The 27,305-nt window shown below is 46.5% G+C and overlaps 2 protein-coding genes across 2 annotated transcripts; both read right to left on the bottom strand.

The window, feature by feature from the left end:
• Positions 1–323: 323 nt before the first annotated feature.
• On the bottom strand, positions 324–1,337 carry GAST (gastrin). Its single transcript, XM_016150826.2, has 2 exons — positions 955–1,337; positions 324–842 (listed from the first exon to the last, which is right to left on the bottom strand). The coding sequence occupies exons 1-2, from the start codon at positions 1,163–1,165 to the stop codon at positions 742–744; spliced, it is 312 nt and encodes a 103-aa protein (XP_016006312.1). The 5' UTR covers positions 1,166–1,337; the 3' UTR covers positions 324–741.
• A 15,036-nt stretch (positions 1,338–16,373) lies between these two features.
• On the bottom strand, positions 16,374–18,967 carry EIF1 (eukaryotic translation initiation factor 1). The gene is made up of 4 exons (XM_016150823.2): positions 18,796–18,967; positions 17,916–18,079; positions 17,679–17,780; positions 16,374–17,230 (listed from the first exon to the last, which is right to left on the bottom strand). Exons 1-4 carry the CDS (start codon positions 18,824–18,826, stop codon positions 17,186–17,188), a joined length of 342 nt encoding a protein of 113 aa, XP_016006309.1. The 5' UTR covers positions 18,827–18,967; the 3' UTR covers positions 16,374–17,185.
• Positions 18,968–27,305: the final 8,338 nt, after the last annotated feature.

The following is a 27,305-nucleotide window of genomic DNA, read 5'->3' as shown; positions in this document are numbered from 1 at the left end:
GAGGGACACAGGGTTCCCACTCTAAACAGAATTTCCTTTCTAACTGGGGAGGCTGACAATAAGCTGGAAAACAAACCAACTACAGATGGTGAAATGTGCTTTGCAGACAATATTATGCTGCGGATTTAGAGAATAATGGGGGCTGTGTGTGAAGGGTGAGGAGCAGAAAGGGCGAATCCTCAGAAACGGGCATTTCACCACGAGCCAAGGAGAAAAAGAGGAGCCGGCTACCTCTGTGCCTGGGGAAAAGAATTCCAGGCACAGGGAACAGCAAGGACAAAGGTTCTGAGCAGAAAGGAGCATGGTGCATTTGTGTAGGGGAAAGGAAGAGAGAGGTGGGAGAAACGTGGCCCCCACGACGGCACCCACCAGGAGGAATAGCTCTTAGAACTCTGATAAGGTTAGATTTTCTTCCAAGTGCCGTGGGAGGCTCTGGAGGGTTGGAGTAACACGATTTGATTTATTCTTTAAAAAGCTTACTCTGGTTGCGACCCCCAGCCCCATTCTCCCACCCACACATGGAGACATTTGTTGGGCTCCAGGGAGACCAAGATGATAAGCCATGGTCCCTGCCCCCAGAGGAGTGCTCAACGCTTCTCCCCGCCTCAACCCTGCCCCCAACTCCCCTTCGTTGCCCCATGACACTTGACACAATGTGATCCATTGGAAGCGAGTTTATTTTGATTGGTTTTTCATGGGGCCAGGCTGGGCTGGGAGGTGACTGGGCTCTGCAGCTTGGGTCTAGGGACGTTGGTCTCCTTCCTCAGCGCTGCGGCGGCCGAAGTCCATCCATCCATACGATTCTTCTTCTCCCGTCCATGGCCCCTGCTTCTTGGACAGGTCTGAGGGTCAGAGATGGGAGAGGAGGTGAAGCTAGGGGAAGGATGCTTAGCTTCTGGGACTGAGTCCAGGGCTAAAACTGGCTGGGTAAGGCAAGCTATCGGTAGCTCCTACCTGCCACCAGGTGTGGGGGACCCTGAAGTCCCAGCTGCCTGCGGTGGTGGGAGGCTGGATCCAGCTGTACCAGCCTACGAGGCCCCGGGCCCCGGTTGACACTTGGATCTGAGGGTGCATCCCGCAGCTGGGAGTGGGGCTTCCAAGAAGCTTCGGAAAGGGTGGCCAGAGCCAGCGCCAGGATCAGCACATTCACACACAATCTGTGCATCTTGTCTGTAAAGAAGAGAAAGATCGAGCTTAAAGGTTGAGCAGTTCAAGCATCCAGAGGCAGGGGCTTGGACCAGATTAACTCTAGGCCCCTGCCTGCAGACGAGTCTGCAGTTCTGCAAGGGCTTGTGGACTGTTCCTCCAGTTCCTGCCTGCTCCCTCGGCCCCGAGCCCTGCCCCTTTTCTCCTTACTTACCCTAATTTCAGTGACTGTTTCTCTCAGAGGAACTGAAAGCCTAGAGGGATGGCCAGGTAAGTGGCTCTCTAGATGTTTCGGTCTCGTAATTTAAAGGTGAACGTTAAGTAATAATACCAAAGGCACACATTTATTTAGCTGTGTTACAGACCACACAGCATCTTTTTGGAGACCTCCGGCAGTCGCTCTGTCCAACACTAACCACGTGTGTTGTCCAATATGGTAGCCACTAGCCACATGTAGCTCTTCACAATTTAAATTATTTAAGATAAAAAAATTCCTCCCTTGCACTAGCCATATTTCCAGTGCGCATGTGGCTGGTGGCTGCCATACTGGACAGTACAGCTATAGAACATCACCATCATCACAGAAAGTTCTTGTAGACAGTGCTGGTCTAGGAAAGAGCTTGAGGTAGGATCCAGGAAGCCTAGGTTCCAGTCCCGGCCTTGCCCCATAATTTGGGTAAGTCGCATCTCCCCCTGGGCCTGTTTTCTCACCGGAGAGATGGGAGAATAGTCTTTGTCCTTCTCACCTCCTAGGTGAACATGTAACAGGAGGGGCAGGGCAGGAACCTGGGTGAAACAGCAGGTCAGCTCGTAGGCAAGGGCTGGGAAGCCAGGTGGGTCCTAGTGCTGAGAACTGGTCTAGCCCTGGGCTGAGGGAAGGGTCCCAGCTCCGAAGACACCAAGATGTGGGCCCAGAACCCACCAACCCTCTTCCCAGCCTTTCCTTCCCCTCCTGGGTACTCTCACCTGCAGAGCTGGGAGGCGGGTGATGCTGGGTTGGTCTGGTGCCTTTCTGTTCTCAGCTGGGCTGGGTGCTCCAACTCTGCCTTATAAAGCCCTCAAGGCCCCTCCCAAGCCCTCTTTCTCCAGGAGGCCAGGATCCCCACTGTGAGAGGAAGGGGGGTGGGCCAGGTACATCACCCCTGCCCCACCCTGTCATTTATAATCAGTCATCCAGGTGTGGGGGAAGGTAAGGGGGGTTGACTTTCATGGTGCGGGGCAGGAGCAGGGTGGGGTGTTCTTCTTCATCTGGGCATGAGGGCAGACAGGAGACAGGGTCCCTGGGGTCAGAGACAGTGTCCCCACAATGTCCTTGGGGTCAAAGGCCTTGTGCTCCTCCCTTGGACTGCATTCGATTAGGGGGCATGTGAGATGAATGGACTAAATGACCTTAGATTCAGAGAAAGCATATTTCATCATACACTGATGTTTGAAGAGCAAGGAGTATGTGAATGTAGAGTGATGTATTGATTCCTTGTCCCCACTGCTGGGCTCTGCAAACAGGACGTGTCATAGTTATCAGGAGCAATGGGCCGTGGGTTGATGCCTCGCTCTCTGCCTAGTGGCTGTATCCTGGCTGCCTCTGAAACCCCTTCACCTGCCCTTCTGAGGGTCCCCCCTTCTCCATATGTCCTCTGTGCTCCCTGACATCTCCCCAGGTCTGCTCCTCATCTCTCACCTCTTGTAAACCCCCAACCCAGAGCCAATTCCTGAGCCTTCTGAACCTAGAGGCTCGAGGGGAGATAGTAATCTGACTTCTCAATATAAAAATGTACCTTAAAAAAAAAATCTTAAAATGGTTAGTAAAGAGACTAAAGGGTTTGCCCAAGATTTTCCAGAACGTCAAGTGGTATGTTTGGTGACCTGTTTGATAAATTGCCCCCTGGACCTGTTTTGGACCAATGTAACTAGCTCTAGGCTGTTTTTGATTTTTCTGTAGCTGGGACTGGAGATTTTGCTTTTGTTCATGCATCATCAGGGGCCCATCCAGTCTGGGGAGTCTTGATGCTCTTTGGATCCTGGATGAGGGGCAGTGGTACTCACACTCACAGCTAGCCTTGCTGAGAATTAATAGGTGATGAAGGAAGCAGGCTGTGAGGTGTCCATGGCAACCAGTGGCTGAATGTTCTGGTGAATAACCACTGTAATCCAAAACAGGTCTCAGTGACACAGTAGATAGAATGAACAAAAATGACAAGCAAACAAACAAACAAACAAAACCAGCACAGGTGTGGGTGATCATAATTGCATCACAGAAGCTTAGAGACGGTAGAGACTTGAGGGGCCTTGGAGGGAAGGGTGGAGTGGGGAACAGTTCTGCTCACATCCTGGGGAAAAGAGATGTTCGTGTTGCTGTGGTAACGGGAAATTACAAGCTTTCAGCAGAGCCCTGGTTATACCAGAGCCCGAGACTTGATTTCTGCTGGGTGGGGGAGGCGTGTGCCCCTTGGCTGTGCTTCCGCAGGCTGGTCGCACAGGGGCTGGCAACGGCACCGTTTGGAAGCGCGTAATAGCCCCATCCGACACGTGGTGGAGTGCTGCTGTTTGCAGGCGCTGGCAGGCGCGCTGCCAGGGCTCCCGTGCACAGTCGAAAGAGACAGCCCTCACCCCGGGGAGCGCGCCATCATGGAGACTTGCGTGTTCTCCTCAGAAGGGAACCTGCTGAGCTTTGGGCCACTCTCTCCCTCTCCGAGCTGTTTTTCTCTCCAGGAAATGAGGACATTAACTCGGTGATGGTTGCGGGGGATGGTCCTGTGAAGGGGATGTCCATAAAGCACTGTGCATGGTGCCCAGAAGTTCACGGGTATCTAATTTGTTGCACCTTCTCCCCTTATCCTCTCTGGGCCTGTTAGCTGCATCTGTGAAGTGGGAATCATTCATTCCTACCTCACAGGGCTGCAGTGAAGGGGAAATGCGACTAGGTCTGCGCACATGCCTTGCACACACTGGGGAGCTTTGCCTCCCCCAAGGCTTCGTAAGGCCACCTAAAAAGCATCATTTGTAAACCCAAAGTTTTCCCTCCCAATGGCTGTGATTCATAGAGATACCTGCCCTGAGTTATCACTGAAAGAGGCAAAAGGGATGAAGCCTATTGAGGCTGGACCAGAGACGAGCACCTACTGGTATGAGGAGGGTTTTGGAACTGGTGAGGCCAGGGTGGGATCCAGGATCCAACACTTTAACTAGCTGGGTGACCAGAAAAATCCAGTTTCTGGGTCTACCAAGTTGAAGACAAAATCTCAGCCCCTTCCTCTCCCTGTGGACCCTATCCCTGTGCTCACAACGATGACAATGCTGTGTGCCAGGCACTGATAAGCCCTTTCATGAATGGATACAGTTACTCTTCCCCATCACCCCAGTATGTAAGTGCCAGTGTGTCCCCATTCTACAGATGAAGAAACTGAGGCCCAGAAAGGTGAAGCATTCACCGTTCTGAGTTCATATGACCAAGAAGGAGAGCTGGGCTTAATACTCAGTTCTTTGTCCACCTGTTTCTGTGATCTTTCTCTTCCCAGGGCAGAATAACGGTCCCCCAAAGATATCCACACCCCAATCCCTGGGATCTGCGAACATTTGACGTTACATGGCAAAGAGACTTTGCAGATATAATTAAGGTTATAGACTTTAAAATAGAGAGCTTATCCTGGATCATCTGAATGGGCACAATTTAATCACATGAGCTCTTAAAAACAGAGAATGTTCTTTGGTTAGAGGCAGAAGAAATATGGCTGAAGGGTGAGTCAGAGATTGGAAGAATGAGAAGGCCTCGACCTGCCTTTGCTAGTTTGAAGATGGGAGAGGGAGGCCAACAGGCAGAGTAATGCAGGTGGCCTTACGAAGCTGAGAAAGGCCCTCAGCTGAGGCCCCACAACCACAAAGAATTGAGTTCAGCCAGCAGCCTGCATGAGCCTAGACAGAGATTCATCCCAGAGCCTTCAGGAAGGAATGCAGTCCTGGCCACACCTTGATTTTGGCCCAGTGAGACACACTGTGCCTGGACTTCTGACCTACAGAACTGTGAGAGAATGAATTTGTGTTGTCTTAAGCTTCTAAGTTGGTGGTCATTTGTTAAGGCAACAATAGAAAAAGGATGCAAGGGGCTCCGACCTTCCGATGGCTTTTGTCAGTAAGAAGTGGCCTTGCATGAGTTTCTATGGGATTTTCCAAACACAGTTAAGGGAGATGTTCGTTAAGGTATTGGACTGTTCATCTCTTCCATTTTCATTGCCGTTACCAAACACCTGCTGTAAGCCAGGGTCTGGATGAGGCCCTGGGGATAAGAGAGGAGTATGACGATGGCCCTTTCCTGGCTTTGGTGTGGTTTAGATTCTAGAAGAGTCGGGGCAAACACACACACATACAAAAATGGACATAATAACAATGGTACCCTTTCAAGGGGAGAAGGTCCCCAGACTCCCCAGGGGCATCTCTGCACATGTGACCACGCTCTGCCTGCTAGGGCAGCCTCGGGAAACTTCACCATGTTGGATGAGCTGGCATCGAGGAGGCCGTGCTGGAGTCCTAATTGATTATTGATGACAGGAAAGGGAAGGGCTGATGACGTCTCATTCACCCTGCCCCAGGCAGCGGGGCCTTGGAGAGTGTGAAGGTTCTGGCACAAACAGTGACACCTGGGTGGTGTTAGTGTCAACATGGGCATCCGTGGTCCCTCCCAGGGTAGGGGGCTGGGGAGGGGGAAGTCGCATCACGACTTCTGGACTAACTTGCTGTCCGATAGTGGTAACACAGCAGGACCCAGAGGACAGCCAGCAAGCACACTGCTCTCAGGCTGAGCTGAAGAGGCCACCCGCCCAACTTCAGGGGCCAGGGGACAGTCTCAGCTGCCTAGGAGGAGAGCGAAGAACACCCCCAATCCAGCCTCTGCCTTCTCTTCCTGAGCTCCCCGCTCACGTTCTCACCTCATGCCCACCTGTGCCTTCAGAGCAGTGGCTCTCAGCGCACGCCTCACATGAAGATCACCTGGGGAGCCCTAACCCTTGCCCACTGTACCCCAGTCTTCAAATCAGAAGCTGGGGGTGAGACCTGGGTGTTTGTCTAGCTGGAGTCTGTGAGCAAGACCAGTGTTTGTGTGTGTGAAAGGATGAGGCAAGGAGGCTTTACTATCCTGGACTAGAATCCCAGCTTGGTACTTCCTGAGTATTCGATCTAAGGCAAGTCACAAACTTGAGGATAATACTGGCCCTTACCTTGAGGATTGTGGTGAGGGATAAATAAGCCGCCTGTAGCATTCACTTGGTCTCTCACACAGCAAGTTCTAAGGGTCTGTCTGCTATTACTATGGGCATTTTCATTACCCCAGCCTACGCACACATCATCTTGCTGCTTCTTCCTGCCGACCTCCAGAATAATCTTCTTTCCTTGATTATTTTCCTCTTCCCTGCAGTAGGCCCTGGTGTGCTTCCTGTCAAGTCAACACCCTTCCTCTGTGCAGGTCTCCCCAACCTTCTGTCTCTCATAGTTCTGAGTCACCCTGTCCTCCACCCTGGGGACTGTCGTCTCCCTTTTTTTTTTTTTTTTTTTGCCCAGTTCTTATTTTATTTTATTTTATTTTAATTGAAAATGATTTAAATTATTTTTCCCCCATCTGCGTCCCCTCTCCTCCTCCCCCAACCCTCCCATGTTTTAACAATGACATTTTCCACTGTTGAGTGAGCTCTCACAGGCATATTATCCCTCTTAATACTCAAACTCAAGCCCAGAACCCTGTTTGCGGACTGCCAAAACCCAGTGAATGCAAAGTTAGGAGTTGTGCATCCCATTGTATATAATTTTTATTTTAAAAAAAGAACTGTAACAAATGTCCAACTCTAGTTAATGAAGTGTTTAGAGTGAAGCGTACCGACATTTATTTTTAAGTGTATGACAAATAAGATATTTGGATATAAGATCTAGAATAATAAAATATAGAATCTGGGTGGTAAGCATACGAGCACTCACATTAAAATCCAACTTTTCCGTGTGTTGGAACACTTTTATAATGAAATTTTGGAAAGTACTTTGTTTTAAATGGGCAATAATTCCAAAAGCTCCTATGTGAGAGGAGTCTTTACTCAGGTGCATTTTAGAGTCGAGGAAGTGAGGGGCAGCCAGGTGAAGCCGCTTGCTTTAGGCCCCACAGGTAGGAAGCTGGGCCGGGAACCCGATCCATCTCCTTGGATTCTGTGTACTTGTGCACTGCTGCTGCCTCTTCTCACCTGCAGCTTCCTGCCCCAGCCTCTCTCCAGAAGCCCAGCCCCTGCTCAGTCTACCTTCACTGTGACCTCTAGTTCCTCTACCTGCTTGGATCCTCACCACCTACCTGCCTCTCCTGGTCTCACTTTCCTCTCTCCCCAGTCTGTCCCCATGGTTTCTCATTTCAGTTATGTGTGAAGCACCTAGATTGTTACCCTTCTTCTGCTTCGGAACCTGCCAGGCTGGTCCCCAGTTGCTGGCAGAGGACACCCCCCCCCCCCTTCCTCAGCTCCTGTCTCCCTCTCTGCGCACACAGGAAAGTTCCTGAAAGTAGCTGGCTAATTCGATTGCAGATTAATATTCTGCAGCTGGGTTGTTGCCTGGCAACCTTCACTCACAAGATCATCTGACGTCAGTCCCCTTCTCCCTGCCATGACCGCAGCCGTCTGAGCCCTTCTGCCTTTTTCTCCTTTCCTCCATCACTGGAGGGTGTATAGCCCTGTTCAAGGTCAGTCCCTCCATCAGGGCATTTCATGTGAGACCCTCCTGCCTGCTTAGAGGCCTTGTACAGTCATTTTCCACTCACTCATTTATTTATTAAAAAATTGTTTCTAAGCGCCCATTTGATGCCAGGCACTGCACTGACTCTGGGGCTATATCTATCAAGAGGGTCTTTGTTCCTTTTCTCTTGGAGGGAAGAGTCTGATGTGACTTTAAGGTGCCATGGATGTTTGCGGGGGAAAGAAAGTAAGCAGGGGAGCCCTCTCCTTCCCTCTGGACCTCCATGTAAGCCTGCTGACATCTAAAAGACATTTTCACCTCCCTCTTCTAATAATGGTGATTGAAAGTTAGGGAGTACTTCTATGGTCAGGCCCCTATGCTAAGCACTTTGCATGCATAATGTCTTCGGATCCTCACCACAGCCCCATAAGGAGGGTAATACTACTGCCCCTAGTTTATAGCCAAGAAAACTGAGGCACAGGAAGGTTGGGGATTGTTGGGAGAAGCAATGAAGCAATCCCCCACAGGTACTAAGCATTCCTGAATGTAAGGTCATGACTATTCTCATGGCCATTTCTCAGGGTTGTGTTTGAAGTGAGTAATCTTGAGGCACGAGATGATGTCTCCCTATGGGACAAAGAGCAGACTTGCTTCTGCTGACTATAAAAGCAGTAGATTCCCCAAGCTCAGTGTTTCTCAGCTGAGATGTGCCTACTGCCCGTGTAGCATCCATGTGGGTCCATATTGTGTCACCATCAAAGAACTTGGGGGGCGGGGGGTAAGAGGAATCGATGCAAATTACGCTGCTAGCAGGGTGTTAGTAATAGTTATTTGTCTCTGACCCAGGAGTCTTGTATCTTCTGCCAGCATTGGTGAGTCAGTAATAGGATAACTTATTAGCTTGAAAGTAAAATAAAATCAAACTTGACACAGTGATTTGCCCAGAAAACAGAGTTCATCAGACACAGAGTTGAGACTTGAACCTGGGCAGTTTGAGTCCACAAGCAATGAAAACATGTCTTTCCTTGCTTCTCTCCTGCTCCTTCTACGGTGCTCTTTCTCCTTCCTTCACTCTCTTATCTCTTAAGTCAGTGGGTGGGGTTGGTTGGAAAGACAGACAGTGGGGGCAGGGAGAAATGGAGGTGGGGAGGGAGTTTCAGTGGCTGAATTTGCCTACGGCCTCACTGGCTGTTGTGAAAAGCTATTTCAGGGAAGGGAGAAGGTACAGTGCGTTTCTTCTGGCTTTACTAAAGTTCTGCATTTATAAACCCACCTAATTCCAAACTATCCTTGGCAGAGGATAGAAGACATTTCCATTCGTCAGCCAAAGAGGTACTGCCGTGTGAATGAGGACAAAACCCTGCTCACAATTTGCCCACCAGCCAGCTTTGAAATGATGCAATTGAAAAATATACCACACTACACAACATGCACACATACATGATATAGTTCACATATCACACAGCTCACTCTTTTTAAAGTATACAATCCAGTGGCTTATTATACAGTTACAAAGTTGCACAACCATCACTATAAGGTAACCCCAGAACATTTTCACTACCCCAAAGGGAAACTCCATCCCCATCTGCAGTCATTTGTCATCATTCTTCCTTTCCCCTGGCAACTGCTAATCTACTTTCTGTCTCTACAGATTTGACTATTCTGGACATTTCATCTAAATGGGATTATACAATATATGGCCTTTAGTGATCTGGCTTCTTTCACTTAATATAATGTTTTCAAGGTTCTTTTATGCTGAAACATGTGTCAGTACTTCATTCCATTTATGCCTCAATAATATTCCATCCTATGGATATACTGCACTTTATCGTTCATCAGTTGATGGACATTTGGGTTGTTTCACTTTTTAGCTACTGTGAGCAATGCTGCTAGGAACACTTTGTACAAGTTTTTGTGTGAACAGATGCTTTCAGTTCTCTTGGGTATATGTCTAGGAGTGGAATTGCTGAATCATGTGGTAACTCCATGTTTAACTTTTGGAAGAACTTTCGGACTGCTTTCCTCAGCGGCTGCACTATTTTACATTTCTGCTGGCAACATACGAGGGTTCCCATTTCTCCACATCTTCCACCAAAAATCATCATCTGTCTTTTTGACTATAGCCATTCTTGTGGTATCTCCCTATGATTTCGATTTGCGTTTTTCTGATGACTAATGATGTTGAGCATCTTTTCATGTACTTTTCATGTACTTATTGGCCATTTGGATATTTTCTTTGGAAAAATGTCTATTCAGATCCTCTGCCCATTTTTCAATTAGGCTGTCTTTTTATTACTGAGTTGTGGGAGTTCTTTATATTTTCTAAATCAAAGTCCCCTATCAATACATGATTTGCAAATATTTTTTCCTGTTTGGTGTGTTGTCTTTTCACTTTCTTGATACTACCCTTTGAATCACAAAAGTTTTAAAATTTGATGAAGTTCAATTCACCTCTTTTCCTTTTGTCACTTACGATTTTGGTGTCAAAGCTAAGAAAGCTTTGCCTAACTTAAGGTCATGAAGATTAATTCATTTTCTTTTAAGAGCTCCATATTTTTAGCTCTTATGTTTAGGACCGTGATCCATTTTGAATTAATTTCTGTGTATGGTGAAAAGTATGGATCCAACTTCATTCTTCTGGATTTGGATATATATTCATCCCAGCATCATTTGTTGAAAAGACGATTTTCCCCTACTGAATTGTCTTGGCGGCCTAATCCAAAGTCAGTAGGTGAAATTAAACGATTCTTGATCATTTTCAGTTTGGGATAATTTGTGTAATTTCAAATGTAGTATGTAGAGTGAGGCTTTTAAAGTGTGTTTTATAATAGTGCTTCTCAATTTTTAATATGCGTGAGAATCCTCTGGGGATCCTATTAAGATGCAGATTCTGATTCAATTGGTCTCAGATGGGACCTAAAACAAGGTTTATAAGTAACTGCCCAATGAGCTAGCAGCAGGTAAATCACTTCCTGAAGTTAAGAACCCTTCCCTCCCTGTTGATTGTTCAAAATTTAAAGTTCCTCTCTCAAACAGTACAGAAAAAGGAAATGAAAACCACAAGGTACTTAGAAAATTATAGTCCAGTGAATTCTAAGAGATGGAGCCAAATCTAATTTAGAGCATTAATGCATTCATCATTAAATGAATGAATTAATACAAATGTGTGTATCTTTAAACTCAGGAAGTTATAAAAAGAACCACAAAGTCAACCAAGGAATGTAATGGGGTAAAGGGAAATGATAAAAGTAGAAATTAAAGACTGAGAAAGACAGAAAAAAAAAATGATAGAGTCGATAAGACTAAGAATAGATTTTTTGGAAAAAAATCATTAAAACAGAGAAACATTTAGCAAGTCTAATTATTAAAAATACAGAAGTCACATATGCTTAGACATGAGAAAGAGGATTTAATTAAAGAGAGATTTAAAACATTATAAGAAATACTATGCATAATTTTATGCTAATAAACATGATCTCAATAAAGGACAATTTTCTAGGAAAAATCCATTTCCAAAATCAAGAAGAAAACTGAAATAGTCCAAAATTATGGAAGAAACTCAAAGACTTGTCAAAGAATAACCTTTAATAAAGATTACAGGCCAAAAGAATTTAATGATGGAATATCATTCAGCCATTAAAAATGGCGTTTTTGAGAACAGTTAAGGACATGGAAATTCTCACATAGTGGATTACACTGATTTCTGTTTTCTTTTTTCCTACTTTTTGCTGTTTTCCAATTTCCTTTCAGTGTGTCTTGTTTTCGTAGTCAAATAAAAAATATTTTTTTAAAGGAAGAGTAGTGTGCACCCAAAACTCCCCACCTCTTTAAGCCCCTACTTGCTCCTGGTGGGGCTTCTGACCCTCTTCAAGGTCACCAGCCCAATAGCCTTAGATCTCTCCTAGTATTCTACAGTTGCTCCTGCAGCATTTGGCACAGCAGACCAGCCCTCTGGGCTTCTCTGATAAGGTCTCCTGCGAGGCACTTTTCCAGCTCTCTACCTTTTGGAAACTTCAATTCCTTCTACTCTCGGACTGTAGGAGTTCCATAGGGATCATCTAGTTCTTTCCTGCTCCCTTGGTGGTCTCAACCGATGTTGTGACTTTGGTTATGCCTTCGTTGTTCATAATCTTAAAACTCTGTTTCCAGCCACAACTGCTCTTCCAAGTCCAGACCTACTGCCAGTTCTTTGCTGTGTTCATTCATTCACTCATCCATTCATACTTATGGAATACTTACTGGGTGCAGGCACCATGTCAGCAATAAACAAGTCAAGCCACACCTTGTTCTCATGGAGTTCATATTCTAAATGGGGAATCAGATGCTAAACCAACTATTCACTGTACAAATACCTATATTATTTCAACTGTGTTTTGGTAAGGGGTCATAATCAGCATGTGACAGTGAGTATACTTTTTCCTGTTCCCTTTTTCTCCATAACACATATCGCCATCTGGACAAGTATATAATTTGTTTGATTTTGTTCATCTTCCCCTTGATGGAACATAAATTCCACGTGGGCAGAGAGCTTTTTTTGGTGCTATTCCCCCAACATAGCCATGACTGTATTTTCTCCTTTAACATTGTTTTTGACATCCTGGAGACCTATTAATCGAATGAACAGGACCTGGTGGGGCTTGATGGGTGTGAATGGGTAGATCACCGTCACTCAGTAGGCCCCTTGGGTGGTTCTAGTTTGAAGCACTGAGGGCTGAGCCTGTGCTGGTCCCAACAGGAGCTCCCCAGCCGATTCCCATGACAGCCAGGTTTCTGCACCTCTCAGCTAGTACTATGGTAATCAGTTCATATTCTGCTCATAACTGTTGCTTTCTGTACTTCAATTGTTTTTGTGTATTCCAATTCAGATCTAACACTATGATAAAAAATGCAGTTATAAAAAGTAAGTTATGGAGTATTTGAGATCTTGCTTCCCGATGGATGTTGTCAGTTTGGCTCAAATAAACTCCTATAAAATTTTTTTTAAAAGTCATAATGATACTATCTTTTTTAAACAGCTTGCAGATTACAGTATGAGGTCTGCTAATTTTATGATCCAAACCGGTGCTTCTCAAACTTTGTTAAATGAAGAGTGTTAAAATGAAGATTGGTTCAGTAGGTGGGGCTTAAAATTCTGCACTTCTGTCACGTTCCCAGGAGATGCTGAGCAGCAAGTCTTCGTTCTGTCTCCACGGTGGAACCAGGTAAATCCCATCTCTCTGCACTTGACTTTGTCCCTGTGCTTGTTTTCTGTCATTTCACAGAAATCGAATGAGAATCAATGACTTGACATACAGAGTGACTGACATGTTTGTGCTCCACGTTAACGTTTCCTGTGTTCCCTACGCTTCCTGTTTTTAACCGGTTGTCCATGCTGGGTATAAATTAACCATAAAGGACTATGATTAAAGACAATTTAAGCTGCAACGATTGGACTGCTGCGGCTGGGTGACGACTGGCGATAGTGGCTGTGGAGTGAGTCACGCACAGGCTCTGAACACCGTGGAGTCCGGCCGCTGCATGTGTGCCTTCTGCCCGATGCACACTCAGTGTGAGATATTTATAAATATTTTTAAATAGTTATTAATTTTAAAAGTCGATATTGAAATAGGCACTGTTGACGCTTGTACTGATGGGCCTGGAAAACCTTCGTTAATCCCCAGGGTTTTGTAAGCCTCAGGAGGAAAGCATGGACCAGTGATTCTTAACTGTTTTGGGTAGTGGGCTCTTTTAAGAATCTGATAAAAGCCATGGACAGTCTCTCAAGAAAATGCCCATATGTACATTATGCATGAAATCTCATAGTCCCAGGGTTTGAGGGTCTTAGGTGCTGGTAACCAGGTTTTGACCCTTGACCACCCCTTTTCAAACCATCTTAAATATACTACTACTTTCCCTGAAGTTTAGCTCTGATAATGCTTTTCTCCTGATATTTCCCCAATAGCTCCTCATTACCCACAGCACTCTTTCTCCAAGTGTGGTTCCTGCAGAAATTGGCTGATGCTGGTTAAAAAGGCTGGTTCATGGGCCCCACATCAGTGCTTCTGGATCAGAATCTCTGGTTCTAAAGGCACAGCCATTTCCTGGAGTTGGTAAGCCAGGCATTCTAGCTTCAGAGGCTCGGTCACACCTCATACCAGATGAAAAAAAAAATGCACTTGCAGGCCAGACGTATTTTTTTTTTTACATATTTGAAAATGTTTATAAATTTTACAAACTGAAGTTCTGTTAAAAATAATTATTGTTCTTCTTTAGAACTTTGATTACATTTACACATATAGGTAAGAATTATTTTGTAGTCATTGCCAATGTTACCTTTTATAATGCTAACACTTATTCATTTTTATTTTGCAGTTTTTGGCTTAAATTTTATAGATGATACATTTCTTTTTAGTTCTCAGACATTTCTGTAAGCCCTTGAAAAACAGGTGGAACCTGGGCATTGTTCAGCTAACACCCGGTAGAGCCAAACTGTCCTGGGTGGGGTCTACATTCTGAATTTTTAACAAGGTCCCCAAGAACAGTGCATTTTATAAATATTTGAATTAGAGTTTAAGAGTGAAGAAATTACCAAAACCTCAGATTATGTGCTAATTTTCAAATAATGTATAACATATGAAAAAAAGAAAAAGACTAAGTTGTAATTTCAAAGCCTTGTGAATATTACAGTTTTGACACTGATGCCACTTGTCAAGGATTGTAAGTGAGGAAAAGGGGTCAAGGCTACAGCTACTTGGTAGAATGTTCAGTTCACAGATACAGTGTTTCTTCTAGAGTTTACAGCAATTTGAATAGGGTTGTTTTTGTAAATTCCTGTGTAGTTTTAGCTGGTTTTCATTTTGTCTTAAATGACATTTTAAGAAACACCATTTTAAGTGTTTAACACCATTTTAAGAAACTTAGGTTGTCCTTGCTTGTCCCTGTTGCAGATGGCGGCCCGGGCAGCAGGAGGGCTGCTGATGCCTGGGGTGGGGCAGGAAGACAGAGTGGGGAGGAAATGGGAGAAGGGAGAAGGGAAGAATCGTCCTAGCTTGTGCTGTAGCCCACTCTGATCTCATACCAACTCTCTAGCTGTCACTTTCTTCTACTCTGTTCTCTCATCTACTTGCTGGCAAACTTGTTACCTCTCTGAATCAGTTTTACCATGGGGCTAATGAGTCCCAACTGTTAAATAGTGGATGCATACTTTAGCACTTGGCACAGGCCTGGCACACAGTAGTAGACAGTACTGTTAATTCTTCTACTCTATGCAGGTCCTTTGTTCCAGTCAAATGGTCCTGCTTTAGGGTCCTCATACACACTGGGTGCTTCCACCTTTGGGCCCTGACTCCTCTCAGCCTGAATTCCCAGCTTCAGTTGGCACCTCCTTTATGAAGCCTTCCCTGACCCCCTGGGTGTGGGTAGAGCTGGGGATCGCCTAATTCTTGAGCTCCTTTGGCCCCTTTCTGCCGCATGTCAAGGCTGTGTGCTGGTCTCATGCCCTGTCAGGGTGTCTGCTTACTTGACTCACCTTTGTGTACCGTGATCTCTAGCACACTGCACTTCACGTACCAAGCACTCAACCTTTGTAAAGTGGGCTATTTAAATTGTAAAGGTATAGGTATTCTGGTGGAAAGAAGACAGGGAATCCTGGGTTCTAGATGAGGCTCTGTCTCCCCTTAGCCTTGGGAATTTCCACATCTCATTTTCTCGACCATAAAATGGAGACAACTGTTATTTCAGACCAGAGATACACCCAAGTCATAGCAATTGGATTAAGGTGTTCACAAACCTACTGTCATATGTTCAGATAATTTTGGTTAGTTCCAGACAGCTGACTTAATAGATCTTGCTTTCTTTAGAATCATCCCAAAGAACTACAGATTCAAAGGCACAAGAGATGTTGACAGCCTAACACAGGACCTACATATCAACCTACAGTATTGATTCCCTCCAGTTCAACCTATTTCCTCATTGTAGTCTTCTGTTTGGTCTCCAGAGCTGCTTCTAGAAGTACTTCTATGAGTAAAAGTCCTTTTGTTATAGTCAAATCTGATTTGTGTCACCTAAAAGTCCTAAACAATGTCACTGGTTGGAGTCAAGCAGTAAGCTCTTCCATGTTTATTAAATAGGTATTTTGTAAGACCTTGTGTCATAAGCCTCTACCAAGGTTAGAGTCCTCCTATTTTCAAGGCAATTGCCACTGGCACAGCCTTTCACCAGACCTGCTCCACACCTCAACCTTCATCTACAAACCAGGATGTCAACAGATAGGAAAAAGGTCAATTCTTCATGACCTTTCTTAGCAGTTTGATGCCTGTATTTCACTATCTAAAACTAGGATGTTTATGATCTACATGCTGGCAGAATTACAGTATTTTCATAGAATGGACCCGGGAAGAGCTTGACTTAATTACTCACTTAAGTTTTTTTGGCCCAGAGATTCATTCAGGCCCCAGTTGAGAAGCTGCGGGTGCAGATGGATCCTCCACTGCCCATTTCTGTGGTTCCTTCACACATACAACTGACTATACATAAAATAGAATCTATAACTCAGGTGTTTCTGAAAACAAGTTTTATTTAAATAATGGTTTAAATACATTACATAACATTAAAACTGAAGGGAAAAAACCAAAAATCTGTTACTTCACATGGCATTGGGCAGCTCTTGCTAGTAAATTGCAAGCTCTACAGCTAGCTACATGACATATCAGTTTGAAACTTGTTCCCTTGTCAAAAGTTTAACTCTGATAGAAGGTTGGCCTCACATTCTGTGTTTGGACATCAGTTAGGACATTTCTGATCAAAAATACCTTGGTGGCAAGCCAGATGTCCTTATCACCTCATTAGAAGGAAGGTGACTGCCTGAAGCTCCGCCCACCTGGTCAGACTGGAGACACCAAGGGATCTTTGACTACTGGAGGCTCCCTCTAGTGGCACAGCTGCTGTTGCTGCCTTACCCCATCCTCTCTCCTCTTAAGCTTCACGGAAGGCTGTTCAGGTGGTGACATTCTCTTAGGGCAGGGAACTCTGTAGAGGGAAAGCCGAGGAGCTTCTGGCTGGACATAGCCATCTGTGATCTTGGGGCTCTGGGCTTGGCCGAAACATCACGTTATTGCTTTGTTTCAGGCTGGACACTGCCGGGCGCCTACTGCTTGACCTCTGTTTAAATGAGGGACTTCAAGACTAGACAGCATGGCTCTTTTCAGTTTATTGCATGAAGGAGTTACACTAGTCCAAGTTAAAAGCAGACCCCAAATGGTTACATTATACAAGCTGTGAGGTTTTTAAACTTGTGACAAGGGACAGAAGGGAAATTCTACTCATTGCAAGGAAATCCTCACTTAAGCTTCAGTGAGCCAAAAAGCACTTAAAACCCATGAACCTTCAGCTGGTCGTCCTTAGCCAGACCAATCTGCAAAGAAAAAACGGCAAAGTTTTAAAGAGAGTTAAAGTCTCCAATTCTGATGCCAATAATTCTTTCTGCTTCTACACTGGGCAAGGGAAGTCCAAGGGCCAAGATGCACATCTCAACCACCAGTAGCACAGTGGTAATCAACTCAGGAAACCCAGTTAAGAACCAACGATGTGAGAGAATTTTAGCACGTGGGAGGAATAGCCAAACAGACATCCTGCTTTATTTTTGCAATCCTTAGAGTAGATCCATACAAACAGTAAATGTAAAGCAGAAAAGTCCCTTCTGTTTTTGGAAATACATTCGTCTATGTACTTTAAACTTCAACTGTTTTTGCTCAGCTTTACAAAATGAGAACTATGTCTCTAGAAGAAATTGAATAGACTAAGGAGGATTTCACATTAGCCAGGGAAGAGGTTCAAATGCATCATCAAGTGACTGAACTCACCTCTACGAGGAACTGGCATATGTTCTTGCGCTGGTCACCCTGTAGCTGAATTACTTCTCCATATTCTGGATGCTCAATTACAGTACCATTGCAGGCAAATTTCTGCAAGCACGAGGGAAGCAAAACAAATTAGGTCAAGCAACGGGACCCATGCACTAATAATCCCTTTTGAGAAATAATAATGCACCACTACCATGCGGGCATGTAAAATGTGAATTTCCTACAATTAAGACCTACCTTTTTAAACGCCTTCACTAGTTTCTTTTTATCGTAATCATCAGCGATCCCTTGGACAGTAGTAAGGGTCTTCCTGCCGTTCCTCTGTTGAATTCTTATATGGATATAATCCTCAGTGCCAGCAGGAAGCAGATCATCACCCTTACTTGCATCAGCAAAGGGGTCTACAAAGAAAGGTCAAGTTTAGAACTGTTGTGGCTCAGATGCCACTGTTACCCTCCCACTGGATCTTTTACATGCAGAAACTAATACTGAAATCGTCTAGACCTGGGGTAGGCAGATCATATATATCCTTTGTTGGGTCTCCACAAACAGGTCAGTCTGGGACAGCCGGCTTCCCCAGCCCCGTAGAAAGTCTGGGCCTCCTGCCCTGGGCCCGCCCTCGGAAGCCGATCACGTGTGGAGGGAGCCAGGGCTGGCAGACAGCGCCCTACTCGGCTGATGCAACCGGCCGGAACCCGAGCTCCGAGGCGGGGCCAACTTCCCGCCCCATTGGCGCGCGCGTTTGTCACTTAGGGCTGGTGCCGCCTCCAACTCCCGGCTCCGTGACAGCGGCGGTGACGTAACGGACGTGACGCAGGGGTGGCGGGAGGGGGCGGGTGTGGCCCGCGGTGGCCCCGGAGCCATTAGTAAATGCGCCACCCGAGACGCCGGGCCCGCCCAAGGGCTGACCTCTCGCCCTAGCCTTCCGGTCACGCTCAGAGGCCGACCCCAGGGCCTAGGTCCTGTCCCCACTGCCCGCAAGGCCTGACACCTTCACTCTGCCCAAATTTACGAAGGGCCGGAACGCTTGGCAGCTTTCTGGGCCCCGTCTCCGGGCCTAGAGCGCCGCGCCACCCCACCTCGGCCGTTCCTCCCGTGGGACCTTTCCGTAGCTTACCGAAAGAGTGGAGGTTCTGGATAGCGGACATACGATACGATTCCTTTTCCTCGGTGGAAACGGCCTGCGGAAGGCGGCGGCGGGAGAAGGCGGGCAGGGGGGACGGAGCGTCGGGAAGCGAGGGGGCTCGAGGGGGAGGCTGCTGAGTCCTCGGCGGCGGCTCAGTGACTAGGGCAGAGGGGCGGTGCCTGTATTCACTTATATAGCCGCCCCTGTGACGCCAGCGCGCTGTCCTCACGTCTAGACCCCGCCCACGGCGTCGGGCCCCCCGCGCCCAGGCGCCGCCGCTTCCAATTGGTTTGGGGACAGAACGCGGGACGGCGCTTGCGCAGGAACTCATTGCTGCGGTAGGGCGTCCTTTGGCTCCGGGGAGGGGGAGGGGGGAGGGAAACCTTGGTCCGTCTAAGCGCCTGCGCAGTGAGGAAGGAAGGTGTCAGCTGCGCGGAAAAGTGGCGGAAGGTTTGTGATGCGCCTGCGCAATATGTTCCATTTACTTGACCCTGTTGCAGCCCTACCTGCAATAAATCCAGGAAGGATTTTTATGGGGTAGGTTGGCGGTCCTTAGAGGGGGTGAAGATGCTGAGCCCTCCAAAACAGGACAAATTCCCACTATCTCATACCCAACCCAGTTATCCACTTAACTCCCTTTATCTTTACGGATTTAGGGCCACACTTTAATCAACATACAATAATATAACCAAAACTTTGTTAACCGAAAAATAAAAATGCCTTTCAAAGTGAGAGGCAAGGCGCATTCATTTTGAGATCAATAAGAATAGCTATTTGGGAATCATTCACGCAGAAGCCCAAACGATGCTCCAGTTATGAGACAAAGGAATTGTATATTTACGAGGAAGAGGAACAGTTACATCATTAGAAGGAAGGCATTTGTATTGGTGCAGATAACATAACTAGTGATGTTAATTTTCATTTTAGTAGTCAACAATTGCTTTCTTGGTATCTTTGCAAACAGTTCTTTGGGACACAGTGTTTCCTTAGGCCCAGTCCAAAGATTATTTTGTCCTTTTTTTAACATTCCAAGTTTGAGGTGCAAGATGTGCAAGGCAGTTCCTCTGGCATGGTAGCTCTGGCTCCATTTTAAAGTGGCCCCATTTATTATATATACACACACACACACACATATGTATATGTATATATGTATGTATGTATATATATATATATACACAACACACACATGTATGTATATATATGTGTATATATATATAGGCAACCTTAACTTTATAAATTAGATTATCATAATGGTATAGATGCATCTAACTTAAAAATGGGTTAATCTCAAATTTGTCATTTAGATAATCTAATGAAAGAATACCAGCTCATTAAGTAGGAGTTTAAGGGAGAGTAACTGATTCTGGGTGCTGGAGAAGAATTCAGGCACCTGAAGGGTGCCCTTTGTGTCATACATTTGTGTGGGATAGAGCCTTCCCAGATAGAAGATGAACTATGTCCTTCAAAACAGTTAAGTTTTCTTGCTCTTTCAATTTATTAATTGAAATGCTCTCAGTTGCTGAGGTAAATGGAGTGGTTTTAGACTCTGGGGCCTCCAGGGTCCAGGCAGGTAAGATAAAGGCATGAACACAGCAAAGCGTGATGTGGTTGGTCGTGGTGGGGGCTGGGTTGAGAGTTAGAGGCTGCATTGGCTATTCACCTGCAGCCCATGTGCTAGATCTTTTTCAAGAGAACCTGGAAATTGAGATGTTCATTAAAAATCCTGATTTTTAAAGATTGCCAATAATTGAATTTTTGGACACACACTGTGCAAGCCAAACAAAAACAATGTGTGTTGACCTCATGAACTGTAAAGCAAGAGCCTGTAGGATGAAAAGCCCGAGGGAGGAAAAGCTAAGTGGACTTGACAGTTTGTTTTGAGTCTGAATTTATTAAGTAATCTTTTGACTAATAATTTGGCTTCCTTGATATAAGGAAAAGGGGAACCGTGGCTAGAAGTCATGGGCATCCCAGTCTCAATTCTGTCCGGTATGAGACGCTGAGCACCCACCCTGCCCTCCACCTGGGAACCTCTATCCTCACAGACATGGATCTGCTTGAAAGAGGTGTGGAGGAGAGCGAATGGGGCAGGGCTATCCTTCCAGGTGTGCACACATATTTTGCTGTAAGAGAATTTAGAATAATAATGTGGTCCAGTTTATCAGTCTTACTTGTTAGGAAAAGATCCTGTGTCATATTTAAAAAATCCTTTCTCTGCCTCAAAGTTGTAAAGATATTCTGTATTTCCTTTTGAGAGTCTTAAAGCTTTGCTTTTCGCCACCTGGAATTTATTTTTTTGGATGTGTGGTGCAAGAAAGAGTCTAATTTTTTTTCCTATGAGGATTGCCAATTGTTCCAGCATCATTTTGTTGAATCATGCATTTTGCCCCACTGATTCATTGTGCCTTGGTTATCATAATTGGGTTTCTACATGTGTGTGTTCATTTTTGGAGTCTGTTCTGTTCCACTGGTTTATCTATAAGCCACACTCTCTTAATTATAGGAGCTTTACACAAGGTCTCGATGGCCAATAGGATGACCCCCTCCCTTTTGTTCTTCAGAATTGTCTTGGCTTTCCTTGGTCCTAGTTCTCCTGTCAGGCTCCTGGTTCGTCGTCACTCCACATTCTACGCCATCACAACTCTATGAAGCTCCTTGAGTTTCCTCATCTCAGGGTGTTTGTGCATGTTCTCCTTATGCTTGGTACATTCTTCCCTCCTCTTTGAGGACATATAAGATCTCGAATATCCTAATTTGTGGCCCAACCTTTGGTTTGAACTCAGATGGCAAACAGAGGATGACTCTGCTCCTTGGACTTGGAAACTTCGGCAGACCGAACAGTCTCTCTGTGCTGTTTGATTTCTGTTGATAAGTAACCCAAAAGCTTTTGTTCTACAAGCCTGAATGAGAACTAGGACATTGACAAATACCTAATTACATGTTACCTATTGTTCTTGTATCACAGCCCCACTTGCTGACCTCTGGGTCAGCCGACTGTTGAAAGGTCCAGTTGCCCCCACCAATCAGAAAATGAATGATGTAAGTTTGTGGTCTTGTTTCCCCTAGCAACCCACCTCTTTGATAATCAGCTCCTTATAACTTCTGCCTTTAAAAGCCTAGCCCCAGCTCTTCCATTTTGAAACATGTCTTCAGTTCATATCAAGGTCTGTGTCCCTGATGAGCAAATTATACATGAATAAAACTCTCTTTTAATTCTTTTGGAATTTTTGTTAACATCTTCATGTGCCATTTCCCATTCATCCTTCAGGACTCAGCTGAGATTATCTGTTCTTCTGAGAAGACTGAAGTCCTGTTTTGTGCCCTCGCTATTTTGGCATTTATCACACTTCATTTTGGTTACGCATTTCTCGGACTGGCTATCTAATTTGCCAGACCCAATACAAAATAAAAATGTGGGTCCTTTTGTTTAAAAATGGTTGAGAATCTTAAGACAGTGACAGCAGAGCATTAAACCAAGCACAGGACCTTCTATGCATTGAGTCCTGTGATGACTGTACAGGTTGCATACTCATATGAATGAAAAACGAAAAAGTCAGTGACTAAAAGTAATCTCACAGGGTGATCTGATCATAAATTTCTAACTGCAGGTCATGGTGGGTAGTCATGCCTCTATAACTTCTTTAGCAAAGTCCTGTCCATGTCCTTGTGCATGTAGGTTAACACATCTTTTTCAGACCCCTTGGAGATGTGTCCACCCTCAAGGGAACACCTTGTTAATTAATCTTGTTAACTATTTTGTAATCTGATCATAGAAATTTCCCCCAACTTTTTCTCCTCCTTAATTCCAAATGTATAAAAGGAACTGCAAAACTGTCATTCTCCAGAGCATTTGAGATCTTGCTTCCCAGCAATGTCAATAGTTTGGTTCAAATAAACTCTTATAAAATTCTCTACAGGTTTGGACATTCTTACCTTGACACCCATGAATCTGGCCCTGCTGACTCCTTTGTCTCCCTGCTAGGTCGTGAACTTAATTCTGGATATGCATAGTAGGTACCCTGTGCACAGTGGGTGCTCTATCCTTGCTGAATGAACACATGGACATACATTGTAGGTGCTCAGTTACTAGGAATGGCTCCAGGCTGTAACTTCTGCCACCCTCTTAGAGAGTACTGGGGCAGAAGATGGAGAAACATTCTTTCCCAGAGGTCTGACTTGGCTCCAAAGGGAGCTGCTGGATCTGGCCTCATGGCACAGGGCAGGGAGGATGACTAGGTAAGCTACATTCTCTGGCCCGTTCATCTCTCAGGGCTCTGTTTCATCTTCCAAAAAAGGAGGACTGGGTAATTTCTAAGGCCTTTCCAAGGTCTAAAATCTGAAGGTTTGTGCGCATTTCCAGGTTGTGAGCATTTCAGAGGAGGTCTGTAGGAGACCACCATCCAGCATGGAGGTTGTTCCAGCCCTGGGAGCTCATGGAGTAATGATGGAGCCAGAATGAATTTGTCTGAAAGTGACATCTGTGTCCTCTGTTAATATTGTCTTATTCATGACAGCTCTCCTCATTCAGGGGTCCTGGCCTCGCAGCCCGGGGCAGTGTCACCTCCCCCTCTTCCTGCCTGGGTGACTCAGCCTCCGTTTTCTCATCTGTATAAAGGATTAATGATTCTCTTAGTTTTTTAAAGGTGATTTAAAGAGGAGAATATGTGTGACAGGATAAAAATGTAACATTATCAAATCACTAAGTTATGCTAAATTCCCAGAGGGGAAGGGAGAGAAGGAGCTTCTGAGAGCAGCAGGGGACAGGAGCGAGTCCCTCGGAGTGGGGATGGGACAGAGTGAGAGCCTCTCCATGTGATCTCTTTGGGAGGTGGCAAAGGCATGGTTGTGTGGGACACCTGGGGACTTGGCCTGCGTAAGATTCTCCAGGGCCCCAAACTTATGGAAGAATCTCCCACCAGGAAAGGAGTGCATCCTCTGGGGAAATAGGAGTCTCTATGGTAACCAGGGTAGATGAATGATCTGGTCCAAGGGGCCTTCCCCAAGCTCCCAAAGCCCTGTGACCTAGAGAGAATCCTGGGGAATGCTGGATCCCCTGTAACATTCACGATGGGATTTCTAGGCAGGCACGTTAACAGCCAGGATGTTAACTGGCATAGGATTTAACTTGATTTAAAGAGTCAAATAAATGTGATGTTTCTTGCATTCCTTGTTTGGATGCTATCACCCATGTATGTAAATGACTGGAATAGTGCATGCTTCTCCCCTCCTCTTTGCACAAAGAAGTTCTCAACGAATGAAGGTGCTGTTCTTACCACTTGGGAAGGGAGGCACACCCGGGTTTGCTCAGCTCTGCCCCAGATCACATGGGGTTATTATGAAATATGCACGTTAGTCATCAGCTGGTTTCGACTCTGGGTTTCTGCTGGCAATGCATCACCCCTTCCAGAACCTATGGGGTACTGGAAATGATCTTGATCTTGATCCAGGTGGTAAAAATTCATCGAGCTGGACCCTTAATGCGAGTGTGTATGTCAGTTACACTTTACCGGCCTCCAACCCCCCGCCCCCAACCCCAGCCAGGCTTTCATCTTGTTCTCACGGTTTCTTCCCCTTGCTAGGGACTCACTTCTGTCAACCCCAAGTGGGGACTTCTGCTCAGTTCCTCTTTGCCTTTTGGCTGGCGGAGCATCTGCCTCCTCCATCCCGCTTCCCGCCCCCGCCCCCATCTCCTCCCTCTTCCTCTGCAGAGTCTTGCAGGAGCTCCTTAGGTGAGATGAGGGAGAGGCAGCCTTGCTTAGGCAGGGGGATAGAGGCCAGAGTCCCTGTTTCCCCTCCCCCCAACAGTTGCTGTGGTGCGGCCAGGGGGGAGGAGGGTAGGGGGAGGGGTGGGGGTAAAGTGCAGCCTGAGCTTGTGGAGGAAGCAGAAGCAAAGGGCCAGGCCTGGCACCCGCCCTCACAAGGGGGCTCACAGCCCAGCAAAGCTTCCCACGCTGGAAGTGCCAGACACAGGTGCACAGAGGGCCCTGTATTCTGATGGGGCACTGGAGTTGGAGTCCCATGGGTGGGGGATGGGTGCACATTCCAGTTGGAGGGAAGAGCCTTGGACAGTTGTATGGGAATCAGTTTAGGCCTGGCCCCCTCCCAGAAGAAGCTGACAGATGTGTTTGCGAAGGGCATTCTGCCTGGGACTGAGACCACAGCCCCTCCAACCTCCTTTCATTCTATTTTTATTTTGTAAAAAGCTAATATATCTCATATAAATACCATCTCCAGAAAGGCCTCTGTGTGCACCCACCAGCAAGTCTGTGTAGCGAGGCTCAAGTCCTTCCCATGGACTTGAAGAACTCTCCCATCAACTGGGAAAGAGCAGGTAGATTGAACTAAATATTCTGGGAAGTGAGGAGCAGGGGAGTGAGCGTGAGAGAGGTGAGGGGAGGGCAGAGGGCAGAGGCGGTGGCGGCCCTGGCAGGCCTCCTGCAGGAGGCTGGGCTCCACTCGGGTGGCTGGGGCCTTGGAGGGCTTTGAGCCATGGTCAGCTCTCACCCTTTCCTCTCCTCTAAAACCAGACATTCACTGAGGCTGCAGTGAGCGTGACAGGGTGTATACTTGTCCTGAGCTAGCACCCCCCTACTCTTCACCACTTCACAGGGCACAGCTGGTATTCCCCGAAGCCACTGGTGGCCCCAGCCAGCCACACCTCTACACCTATCCCTCAGCACTCTGCACTCAGCTCCTTGTGTGTAGCTGCTGCCCCAAGCCTGTGTCTCCTGGAGGTACCTGCCTCTCTGGGTGGCCTCTGCTCTCCCCTGCGCCCATCCACCTTCCAAAAGGTCCACAGCAGCCTCGGGCTCTAAGTATACAGTATACATGAAGCTTCGAAGATAGCATGAAAAAAAATGATAAGATATCTCAATTTTTATATTGATTACTTATTGAAATATTTTGGATATTTGGGTTATATAAAATATATTATTAAAATATCTCACCTGTTTTCTTTTGAAAAATGTGGCTACTAGGAAATTTAGTTACATAGGCAGCATGCACTCTACGTCCACTGGACAGCTCTAGACTAGACGAGTCCAGGCTAACAAGCGAGTCCCTTTCACAACGTGGCAAATCCACAGTCACACGCATGGCCGTCTCCCCAAGCCTCACCAACATCCGCCGTATTTCCTGGTCTCCTGCTCCCTCCTCCAGCCTCTGGTTCTGAGTAATTTACTCTGCCATGAGCTCGTGAATTGTTCCCTGTTCCCAGTTGGGTGAGCATTCCCTCCCCAGTGGCTTCTCAAGCCTCTACCTACCCAAACTGGGTCTCTTCCTGGGTGGGGGTGAGCGTTCTACCACCAAGAAGGTGAAGTTCTTCATTTTCGCTCACGCAGCCCAAGCTGACATTCCCCCGTTAGTGACCACCCGAGCATGGTGAGGATGCTGACCTCTTCCTTTGTCCCAAACAGCTCAGCAGCTGTCCCCTCGACCCGTAGATAGGACTCTTCCTGTGAGAAATTCAGGGTAATAATTAAACAAACAAACAAACAAACAAACAAACAAACAACCAAACAACCAGACTTAATTTTTTAGAGCACTTTTAGATTTACAGCAAGATTGAGGGGCAGGTGCAGAGATTTCTCATACACCCCCTGCTCACATGCCTGTATAGTGCCCCCCCCGCCCCCCGCCATCAACATCCCCCACCAGAATGGTGCGTGTGGTACGTTTGGCGGACTTACGCTGACACATCACAATCACCCAAAGTCCGTAGTTTACACGAGGGTTCGCTCTAGGGCAAAAACGTTTTTAATTTTGTGAAATTAACAGTCATGGAACACCCGCCACCTGCTAAGTGCTCTGTGGAGTTTTTGCCACTTGGGCCCCACGGAATCCTGACAATGCAGGTGTCGTTAGCCCTTCTGTAGGTCAGGAGCCTGGGCTTGGACACTGGCCAGGGCAGTGGTGGCCTTCTTCCCGCTGGGGAGCACGCTCACCCCAGAGGGACCAGGTTCCTCTGAGGAACCTCCGGGGTGATTCTGCTCTAGTAAGCAGTTTAGCCATTTCCTTGATGAGGTCAGTGCCCAGGAGTGCACCCCAAACCCCCAGCGGGTGATACTACATGTGAGCAGGTGCATATGCATCTAAATGCATAGCTGAGTGAGTGTGCACGTGCACACGTGTGCGTATTTGTCTCTTCCTTCCCGTGTGCTTCTGAGGGTCTGAGAGCATCCTGCATAGCAGCCCGGGCCCACGGGAACTGTCTACAGGAGCCTGTGGGGAGGTCCCACAGCCTGAGTGCGATTTTGAGTCAACGAGTTGTTTGACATCTGTCCTGCTACTTGTCTGCTCTGTGTCCTCAGGTGACTTGATCAATCTCTCTCAGCCTCAGTTCCTTTCCCGTACATATCAGGAAACCCCCACACTGGACTTATTATTTAACCACTCCTCCCCTCACCCAGCTCACCTGGAGAACAGTGCCCAGGGGACCTTAGTTGGCATGTGGAAGAGCCTGGGTAGAGCTGAGATGCTGGGTGGAGGATGGAGACCCCAGG

This window comes from Rousettus aegyptiacus, unplaced genomic scaffold, assembly GCF_014176215.1.
Source record: "Rousettus aegyptiacus isolate mRouAeg1 unplaced genomic scaffold, mRouAeg1.p scaffold_m13_p_6, whole genome shotgun sequence".
Lineage (NCBI taxonomy): Eukaryota > Metazoa > Chordata > Mammalia > Chiroptera > Pteropodidae > Rousettus > Rousettus aegyptiacus.
The sequence above is the reverse complement of the archived record's forward strand: the minus strand, read 5'-3'. Positions and strand labels throughout refer to the sequence as shown.

Excerpts from the sequence above, each read along its gene's own strand:
- GAST (XM_016150826.2), bottom strand. The coding sequence starts at position 1,165 with ATGCACAGATTGTGTGTGAATGTGCTGATCCTGGCGCTGGCTCTGGCC. Across the intron at positions 843-954 it reads TCCCCCACACCTGGTGGCAG|ACCTGTCCAAGAAGCAGGGG; the intron begins GTAGGAGCTACC and ends TCTGACCCTCAG.
- EIF1 (XM_016150823.2), bottom strand. The coding sequence starts at position 18,826 with ATGTCCGCTATCCAGAACCTCCACTCTTTCG. Across the intron at positions 17,781-17,915 it reads TAGTGAAGGCGTTTAAAAAG|AAATTTGCCTGCAATGGTAC; the intron begins GTAGGTCTTAAT and ends TCGTGCTTGCAG. Across the intron at positions 17,231-17,678 it reads TATGCCAGTTCCTCGTAGAG|ATTGGTCTGGCTAAGGACGA; the intron begins GTGAGTTCAGTC and ends TTTTCTTTGCAG.